The sequence below is a fragment of the Archocentrus centrarchus genome, chromosome 5 (genome assembly GCF_007364275.1).
Source record: "Archocentrus centrarchus isolate MPI-CPG fArcCen1 chromosome 5, fArcCen1, whole genome shotgun sequence".
NCBI lineage: Eukaryota > Metazoa > Chordata > Actinopteri > Cichliformes > Cichlidae > Archocentrus > Archocentrus centrarchus.
This window is the reverse complement of record NC_044350.1, coordinates 2,281,572-2,292,240: the sequence shown is the minus strand read 5'-3', so window position 1 is coordinate 2,292,240 and position 10,669 is coordinate 2,281,572. Positions and strand designations below refer to the sequence as shown.

Sequence of the window (10,669 nt, the reverse complement as noted above, 5' to 3'; positions counted from 1 at the left end):
AGGAAGTAAAATACCCCTCAACCTTCCTCCAGTGAGCAACACAGAAACACAACAGTGCTTATAATTCAATTTGATGCTGTATATACTGTACCAGTCACTGGTACAGTATATATATAGCATCAAATCAAACCTTTATATTGGCAGGCAAAGGACCCAAAAATATAAGAGGAAAAACCCCAACAATCAAAATGACCCCCTATGAGCGAGCACTTGGCGACAGTGGGAAGGAAAAACTCCCTTTAAACAGGAAGAAACCTTCGGCAGAACCAGGCTCAGGGAGGGGCAGTCATCTGCCGCGACTGGTTGGGGGGGGGGGGGGGGGGGTTTATAGGTTTTTTTTAGCTACAGATTAGATTGTGTCCTATAATCATTATCTCTGTGCATTTGTTTAAAATAGCTGCAAATCAACTTTTTTTGGAAAAGATGGTTACACCTTCACAGTATGTCTCTTTAAAAAAAATTCCTAACATTAGAAACCCAGCGTGAAAGCGTCTTCCTGAGCATTCTGGTCAGAGATCTATTTGAAGGTGAAGGCTTTGTTTGTTTGCTCCTTTCTTCCCTGTCAGGTTCTGCTGTGCGACTCTCAGGCTTGAAACTGTTCAGTTTTTTCTCAGAGTCCTTAAATTTTTCCAGCTGTGTTTTTAAAGTCTCTGAAACGGCAAAATCAAATACTTCATCTCCTGATTCCATGGCAGCCTGCAGCATGTATTTAGATCTAAATTTCCAGCACAGCTCTTTGTACATGGAGATGTGCAGGCTGCCAACACTTTGAGGGGGAGCAAAGTTCAGCACGCCCCTAGTCCTCTTTCTTACACCACACACTAACTGAGCGAGATCCACGTTTGCTGTGGATGTTCTGGTTTTTACAGCAATGTGGTCAACTAACTTCCCAAGAAGCACACTGAGAAAGGTCTCATTGATTAGGTGATCAGGAGACAGCAAAAGTGCTGAGTAATCAAAATGCTGTGGGGCTGGCGCAAGCTTCAAATTATTCATGCAGGATGCGCTCTCTTCTGTGCTGTCCTGCTCAACTTTTTCCGGGCATGCCAAGTTGTCACATGACTCGTCCTTGATTGTTTTACGGGCTTTCAGAATGTATTTAAAAATGTCTTCTACTTTACTGATCATGTCTAAAACACATTCTACTGCCGGCGAGCCAAAAATGTCTACTGACCCTGTGAACTGAGCCAGTGACGAGTTTACTTTTTGAGTAATGGCTTCTGAAAACATTATCACTATTTGATCCAAGATGTAGGAACTTTCCTGTGCTACATCCAGGGCTTCACGAAAATAGTGAAAAAGGCTGTTTCTGAAGCAAGCTCGAATACTCTTCTCTGGCACTCTGCAGTATCTGCACCCAGGCTCGCCAATTAAATGATCGTGGCCCGAGGCGAGAAGCTGAGGCTCCACAAACTTCCGGACCAGGGCGCTAATTTCCCTTATAACGCCACAGCACATGTCGAACAGCGCAAGGAAAACTTTTGGTCCAGTAATATTATTGGCAAAAGACGTCCACTCACTGAAAGGCAAAAAAAAAAAAAAAAAGACAAATATGGTTAAGCAAAAACAGCGTATGCACGTGTATATTTAGTGATAATTTCTGCTGCTTGTTTGCTTGATGACTTTAAACTTGTGACTTACTCGTGTGAAATATCTCGCACATAGTGGGTGATGACTTTTGCAACGAATTCTGGGGTCACTTCAGGCAACTTTAAATAACAGCAATCCACTGTTCCCATTTCTCCAGGCATCTAGAAAGACAATCAGATTTTTAGATATTTATGACACAGCAACAAAAAGTTTTTTGATGGGACTTTAAAATTAATCACTGTTAACCAAATTGAAAAGCTGTCTGAATCCAAATAGATCAGATAATATACATATATGCAATATATTAACATTATATTAACAATTCAATGTTAGATATTAACATACAGCAATGTTCTGAATGTTATTTTTATCATGTCCTCGGGATACCAAAGAACTGCTCATTAAGAATAAAACAAATTTATCAAAATACAGATCACAAAATGCTCAACTTGATTTTTTTTTTTTCTTACCTTATTCTGTTTGTGTAGTTTGCTGCTTGAATTGAAGTTTTCTGTAATATTCCACCTTTTCCAGCAATGCAGTCAGTTTTGTATAAATTTCGGTTAGCTCCAAGGATTTGATTCTTTCTGCCACAAAAAGAAAAATCTTTGCAGCACTCGAGACTTCTGTGGTGTATTTAACGGTTTAGATCAAAGGCACGCGCACATTCCATGTATTTGAAGTCAAAGATCAAAGGCATTTTAAACTGAACTCACGTCACACACGTGCGTGCGCACGCGTACGCGCACGTGCTACGCACACTCGCCTCACGTTCAGAGGTGGGAAGTAAGGCAGTATAATTCCATTTCCGGGTCCGAACTGTCACGTGATCAATATGCCGCAATCCCGCGTCCCTGGTTGTTTTAACCGATCCCACTCGAAAAAAACACACACTCAGCTGTGATTTTACCGATGAGAAAGAGAAGCGGAAATGGCTGCAGTTGATATGGTATGTTACAATCTTCTTTAATAGTGAACAGTCATTGGTTATGTTATTGCTGTTTATTTAGGGCCATTTTGGACCCAGAAATGAGTTGGACTTAAGACCGGGCCGGACCGAGTCCGTAAACTAGTGATGAGAAAATGAAGCTTTTGTGAAGCACTGAACCACTTAAACAATTGTTTTGAAAATAGCTTCATTACTCGACGCTTCAATTATAGCGTCCTCTCCTGGAAAAGTGCAGTGTTTTCATCTACACACCTGCATGCACACGCTCACACACCTCAATGATCTGAAGCACCTTTGCATCGTTTGAGGCGCACACGTTATGACCGAATATCATGATATCAGGTTCTATTTACAAATAAAGATGGATGGATGTGTGTGTTGTGTTATTGAGCAGAGTGCAGGGGAAATATGGCATTAACTGTGTGTGCTTGTGTAACTTCCGCTTTTGCGTTAATCTTGATATGACAGGATGAGCCAGCAAAGGTTGTCTTTAATTCATAACTCAGTGTAACTGTTGTGAATGCTTCTGAGATTCTATGGTGGAGATTTCTCCTGGTGTCTATGGTGCAGAAGGATGGCACAGCAATACCGGACTTGCTCTTACTCAGCACTCCCTCTTTAATCTGGTACAAAAATCACAGCACACAGTCACAGACATCAGTGTGGTCATGCAACCGCAACATTCAGCTCTCCAGCTTGGGATCGTTTTCCTTTTGCTTTTGCTTTCAACAAAAGACATTACAACAAATGTGTAATCGTATAGTGGCATTCATTTTTCATACAGTACTTGAGAGTAAGAGCCATTATTTTCACTTCTTTAGGCTAACAATAACAAATCAACATCTTACAATTTTGCTCATATAAAACAAACAAAGCCTACCTGGTACAAAAATCACAGCACACAGTCACAGACATCAGTGTGGTCATGCAACCGCAACATTCAGCTCTGTTAACAGAAATCAGAACAATCACAGTCTTGTACTGCTATACAGCTTTAGAGCCAGGGGCAGCCTGAAAGCTGCTGACTGGCTAACTGGTATTAGCTTAGCATGCTAACAAAAATGCAGATCGTGAATAAAGTTACTATTTGTTAACCAAAACGCCTGTAACTTCCAGGTTACATGTCAGCAGTGCTTACGATAGAAATACATATTAACATTTACTGCTGAGAGAATGTTTTCACTATTAAACAAACAAAAATAACTATAGCATTGCTCACACGCACCCACCTCCAGCTTGGGATCGTTTTCCTTTGCTGAGGCACGTACACTGCAGCAATGAGGAACCTTGCAGTTGCATTATTTATCCACCAGGTGGCTCCAACTATTCACATGCAATAAGTACATCAATTTTGAAGAAATTCATAATATAGGTTATTTTAACTCTGTTACATCCACCCCCGCTGAATTTCGCTCAAAATTAAAGATGCACAACTCACAGTATTCACCATAACTCAAGAGAAAAAAAAAAAAAAAAAATCCAAAAGTAAAGTGACTTGACATGGTTATATAGACATACCAACTAGAAAAGTATCCCCAAAGGGATGAAGCAAATAGAGAGTGGCGCCAACTCACTACCGGCTTCTGGAAGCAGGATGCCATCTACACCCCACATAAACCATGCCCTACAGTAAAGACATGTCCCTTTAAACAAGACTGTAGCTCAGTTATGGTGATACAACCACAAAACAAAACAGACCAATGAACAAAGTGAACTTAAAACTGAAAAATAAACGCCTTATTGAAAAACTTCAAGGACTGACTTTGAGACTTTGCCAATGATCTGACTAGCATCATTAACAACCCCTTGGTTGGACATAACATGGAGCAACCGGTTAACCGGCTTGACAATGCGTCCAAAACGAGACCTGACTGGGTGTACATCACTAGTACAAGAGCTCAATAAAGGTTTGATATTCGTGCGCACGCTCTGAGTAACAGCTGAAGGCGTTTTTGAGTGGTCTAGCTCAGAGCTCGCCACATGGGATTGAGGGCATGAACCGTTCACGTGCTCAGGTTCATCTGCCATCCCCATAAGTCATAGGATTCTTGATCACATAAGTGTGAGTGGTGGGATTCACGCTAACAACAGTGTATACCGTTGACTCCCATCTGTCTGCTGTTTTGCGTTTCCCCCTCTCACGTCTGTTGGAGACCAGGACTCTATCACCTGTAGTGATCAAGTTCCCTTTTACACGCCGGTTATAGAGTTCAGCCTGCCGGCTCTGTTCCTTGTCAACATGTCCATGGGCAATAGCCATTGCCTCCTGAAGGTCCTTTGTCAGGGAAACTATATAATTGTCATAACAGCTGACCTCAGGATCCTTCAGTATGTTTTTGAAGAGGACGTCAACTGGAAGACGTGGAACTCTACCATACATGAGATAGAAAGGGGGGTAACCTGTCGTCTCGTGGACAGTACAGTTATACATGAATGTCAAGGTCTGGAGGCGCCGGGGCCAATCGCGTTTAGCGTCAGGAGGGAGGGCACGAATCATGTTGCCCAGTGTCCTGTTAAAACGTTCCACACTACCATTGCCCATTGGATGGTATGGCGTGGTCCGAGACTTCTTCACACCAGCGACCCTCAGCAATTCAGCAACCAGCTGACTCTCAAATGAGGCCCCCTGGTCTGAATGGACCCTCTCAGGAAAGCCATAAATACAAAAGTATTTGTCCCAAAGTTGCTTTGCAACTTGTTTAGCAGACTGATCTCGGCAAGGGAAGGCCTGAGCCAATCTGTTAAAGTGGTCTGTCACTACCAGCACATCAACAGGTTTTTTATTTGAATCCTCTGCAGTCCAAAAATCAATGCACACAATTTCTATAGGTGCAGAAGTCTTTATACTCTCCAGAGGTGCCCTTCCCTCAGGATCGGCTGCTTTGCCAACAACACACCGTTGACAGTGCCGCACGTAATCCTTCACATCCCGGTCTATGTGAGGCCAAAAGAATCGCTGGCGGGCCAGGTACAAGCTCCTAAACTGTCCTTGGTGACCAGCATTGTCATGAATTCCTCGGAGAACCTCGGCTTTGAGGGAGTCAGGGACCACAAATTGGTACCTCTTCTTCTTAGAAACCTGATCCCGGGACACTCTGTAGAGGATACCATTACATATTGCCAGTCTGTCCCAGTGTTTAAGGAACCTAACGACCATGACATGCTCCTTAAACTTCTCTCTCCTAGAAGGTCGACGACCCCGTTCCACAAAATACAACACTCTTGAGAGAACAGGATCACTCATCTGCTCCTGACGGAGCTCACCCTCAGAAAACACAGGTTGGGGGTCAGTAGCGGGTGGGACCAACTGCGGCAGCTGTTGAAGAACATCAGCCGCACGAGTCCTGGCACTCGACTCCCAAAGAGTGTGCGTCTCAAAGATGGCAGAGACCTCCTCTTTAGTGAATGATTGATTCTTGGCAACCATGGACACATAAGGCTCTTCCTCTGCCTGGCTGATGCAGAGATGTTGACTGGAGTTTGACTGCCTAAAAGCGCCCTGGACCGAGCCAGCAGAGATGGGAAGAGCTTCTCCAAGGAGGTCACTGTAGGGGCAGCAAAGCAGCCGTTCGCCCACAGTGGATCTTACAAATGGCCGACGGCTCAGCGCATCTGCAACAACATTCTTAGAGCCAGGAACGTACTTAATGTCAAATACATAGGATGCCAATTTCGCCACCCACCGCTGCTCACAAGCGTCCAGGCGAGGTTTAGTCATGATGTGGGTGAGTGGGTTATTATCTGTCCACACAGTAAAGATGTGTCCCTTGAGCCAGTGGCTAAACTTGTCGCACACCGACCATTTTAATGCAAGGAATTCAAGGCGATGAGCAGGATACTTCCTTTGGGCACGGGAGAGGGATTTGCTGGCAAAGGCTACTGGTCTAGCCACACAATCACCTTCCTGAACCTGTGAAAGAACTGCTCCCAGTACAGCCATGGACGCATCAGTGGATAAGACAAAGGGTCGATTGAAGTCAGGATGAGCCAAGACCACAGAGGACACCAAAGCTGCCTTCAAATCTTCAAAAGCCTGGTGATGTTCACTTGTCCAGTCACTGGGTGACAACTTCCGAAACTGAGCAGCATGTCCTGCACGTGGTCGTCCCTTGTGCCTCTGTTTCTGGCCGGACAGGAGGTCAAAGAGGGGCCTTGCTATGGCGGAGTAATTCGGCACAAAATGCTGGTAATAGTTTACCATCCCTAGAAAAGACCTCACACGAGACTGTGATGGGGTGGCCCCATCAGGCTCCATTAGGTCTCTAACTGTCATGCTGCTGACAGCCTCAACTTTGGCAGGGTCTGTGGACACACCAGATTCAGAAATGATGTGCCCAAGGAATTTCACGGATCTCCTGAGAAGCCAGCACTTTTTGGGGGCTAATTTCAAGTTGTGCAGGCGAAGTCGGCAGAAAACCATTTCCAGCCGCTCCAGAGCCAGTTGTTCAGATGGTGCAAAAACCAGCACATCATCGAGGTAGCACAACAGGCTGAGAAAGTTTTGGTCGCCAAAAATACAGGTCATCATTCTCATGAAGCTGGCTGGACTGTTGCACAGCCCCTGTGGGTGGCGGTTGTACTCATGTACCCATGGGTGTCGTGAATGCAGAGTACTTGCGATCCTCCTCATGTAACGGCATATTATAGAAGCCAGATGTCAAGTCCATCGTGCTGAAAAACGCATTACCACCCAGGGCTGCCAAACAGTCAGCCTGATGTGGCAGGGGGTGAGCGTCTTTCAGTGTCCGCCTGTTGAGCCAGCGAAAATCAGTGCACACCCGCAATTCACCATTTTTCTTCCATACAAGGACAAGAGGCGAGGCAAACTCACTGGTTGACTTCCTGATTATTTCTCTCTCCTCCATCTCATTAAGAACTTGGCGGAGCTTTTGGTATTCAGCAGGTGGAACGCGTCTGTAGGGGAGACGAAATGGTCTCTCATCAGTCAGTCGAATCCGATGCACAAAGTCCTTAGCCTCACCACAGTCCAGGTGATGGCGGGAAAAGACATCTTCATACGTGACTACAAGGTCAGCCAACTTCTCACGCCAGTCTGATGACACATCACAAGACATGAGGTCTAGGTCCCCCAAGCCAACACGTTCCAGCCTCTCCTGCACAGTGCCAGCATCCACTGTCGGAACAGATGTCCCAGTGGGCTTAGCATAAGTAGTCTGTTGCCCGAGCTCTGGAAATTCCAGATCCTCCAGTGCAAGGCAGGTGTAGACGTCGGCAAGCTTGGCATTTCGCCGCAGAACAACAGGGTTGTCTGTGATGTTAAGGATCTTGAGTGGAACCCACCTGTCACCCCAGAGAGGAGTCACCACTCTAGCAATCATGATACCTCTGGGTGCGGAGTGAGAAGAGGTTGGCTCAGTGATCACAGTAGAGCCAGGAGATATCCTAACACTTTTAGGTAGTCTCCCCCACACCAGATACTCACTATTAGCTGGCAGGGTGATGGCTCTGTTGCATCTGACTGTGCCTACTTTGTCTGGCACCTCATCACCAGGCCAGCGATCCAGGCCAGCAAGGAGAGACAGGAACTGTTCAAGTTCCTGATGCCCTGAACCAGATGTTGACACAGCCTCCCAGTAACTTGCATCTGCCTTGAACTGACGGACCAAATGTCTAAGGACATTCGAGCCAATGATCAAGTCATCTTGCTGATTATCTACAACAAAAGTGGGAACAGAGATACGACATCCATAGACTTCCATCTCAAGTTCTACCACTGATTTAGGCTTAACACGTACACCGCCACAGCCAACAAAAATGACATTGGGTGCCTCCTCATTATTCAAATCAACAGCATTAGCATCAGCAAGCCTCTGTAGTGCTCCTACACTCAATGAACAGGCCATTGAACCGCTATCCAACATAGCGCCAAGGCTTGCCTTGCGTCCAACAGTAACAGGAGTGTAGAACAGACTGTCACTGCTTCTGATTCTTGTCGTGTTCTGAAAAATAACCGTCTCAGACTTGTCCAAGTCTCTTACACTGTTATACAGCTCTGCTGCGTCATGTATATGGGAGTGTCCATCATGACCTGTACAGCCTCCCTCAAAGCACAGGTCGACTAGTTTTCCTGGGCATTGTCAGCTGTAGAGGCTCTATTAGGACATGAGCGCCGCGTGTGACCAGGTTTGAAGCATGTGAAACAAAGTCGGGCAAAGCGGCAGTGAGACTCCATAGTGTGGCCTCCATCATTACAGACCTGACAGCTCCCTCCACGAATTAAAGGGTTCCGGTCTTGAACACGCCTAACTCCACGCCGGGAGGTGGAACTTCCATCCCCAACCTTCACTTTATTTAGCAGCTCCCTGAGCATTGACATCATCTCACCAAGCACAGCACTATTGTTTGGCTGCTGACTGGGAGGAACCTGGTCCCCTACTACAGGAAACCCAGATGACTGCTGGTAATGTGGGAGGGGGGTCTGACAAATATTCTGCGGCAAGGTTGTGAGGTTCCGCTCTCCATCCCGAGACAAGGGAGGGGGGCCTGTCAGACGGGGTGGAGGTAGAAAATGCTGCCGGGTCTGAGACAAGAGAGATGAGGGTGAGACAGAGGGCGCCACTCCGTGAGAGAGGGGCAAGTCAGCCACTGGAGACTCCTTGTCATCTCTAACCAAAAGCTCAGCACGTGTATCATCACAGACCAGTGCTGCTGCTTGAGCCCCGACCAAGCGCACTCTCACAGGAGACACCCTCTCACGACGATGTTCATCTATCCTCTCCTGAATCTCTTTACATGTCCACTCATGTATCTGCTTGTACTTAAACACAGATGCAAGCTCTGGATCAGGGCAGTGCTTCACAAACATTTTAGCAATCTCACCACCAACATCCTCCATGCGTCTGCTCTGGCGCTCCAAACCTTCCTCAGCCATATCAGCAGCCTTGTTGAGGCGTATCCAGTAATCAACAGGATTTTCTCTGTGGGAGGGCAGGGTTGAATAGAAGTCTTGCAGGGGCAGGCATGAGGATGTGTTGCTGAAATACCTTAACAGTATGTTGAAAATCACATCTGGGTTGTGAGCATTGTTAAGTGAGGGGTCACTTCTCAAGCCTATCTTAACCACATCCCTTGCCTTCCCCATCAGTCTCCCCATAACCTCCTCTGTCTGTAATGAGGTATCAAGGCCTTGTTTCCTGATGTATGATTTCATCAGATCGACCCATTCAGTCACAGTGTATTTGTCTGTATTATCGCCCCTGAAAATAACAGGTTCCCTGTCAGATCTCACAGTAACACTGATGTGGGGGTTTTCGCTGAGTGTATTCACATTGCCACTGGGTTCAGAATGCTGGTTATGTGAATGAACACTATTTTGTTTAGTATCACCAACAGCCCCACCAGATATAATTCTGGCTGCAATAGACTCTCCTATCTGTGAACCCAGTTGACAGATAATGTCACTAAACTGGTGTAATGTGTCATTCCCATCACTGGGAGTTGAGTGATGAGCTCCCCCCCACAAGATTTGTCACTCAGGAGACCCGTCCGGGACCACACCTGACCCCATTTTTTTGTCTCTCCCAGGCAACACAGGTGAAGCACCCACATCCCTCCCAACTGACCTATTCGACAGTAAATGAATACCTGTTACACCTCTACCCCTCCCAACAGAGGAACGAACATTATCACATATATCACTCAGCTGTAATTTGCTAGCCATTGTACCATAAAACAGTGAAAAGAGAGAAGAAAAAAAAATATATATATATGTGTAAAACAAATCACAACAAATGTTCAGAGTTGCAGGTGGCAATACAACCAGTTCAGAGAGTGATCCACCTAATCAAAAAAAGATAGCTGAGACAGTTCAGTACCTCAGCAGAAAGCAAGAGTCCAGGACCGGCAACATCCCACCATGAATCTTTAGGAATAGCAACCTCGGGAACGCGATCCGCATCAAGTGGATCTTGAATCACGGAGTCACGGCACCAGTGTAACTGTTGTGAATGCTTCTGAGATTCTATGGTGGAGATTTCTCCTGGTGTCTATGGTGCAGAAGGATGGCACAGCAATACCGGACTTGCTCTTACTCAGCACTCCCTCTTTAATCTGGTACAAAAATCACAGCACACAGTCACAGACATCAGTGTGGTCATGCAACCGCAACAT

General features: G+C 45.9%; 1 protein-coding gene across 1 annotated transcript; it reads right to left on the bottom strand.

The window, feature by feature from the left end:
* Nucleotides 1-327: 327 nt before the first annotated feature.
* On the bottom strand, nucleotides 328-2,273 carry LOC115780031 (uncharacterized). The gene is made up of 3 exons (XM_030728968.1): nucleotides 2,061-2,273; nucleotides 1,642-1,751; nucleotides 328-1,519 (listed from the first exon to the last, which is right to left on the bottom strand). The coding sequence occupies exons 2-3, from the start codon at nucleotides 1,749-1,751 to the stop codon at nucleotides 451-453; spliced, it is 1,179 nt and encodes a 392-aa protein (XP_030584828.1). The 5' UTR covers nucleotides 2,061-2,273; the 3' UTR covers nucleotides 328-450.
* Nucleotides 2,274-10,669: the final 8,396 nt, after the last annotated feature.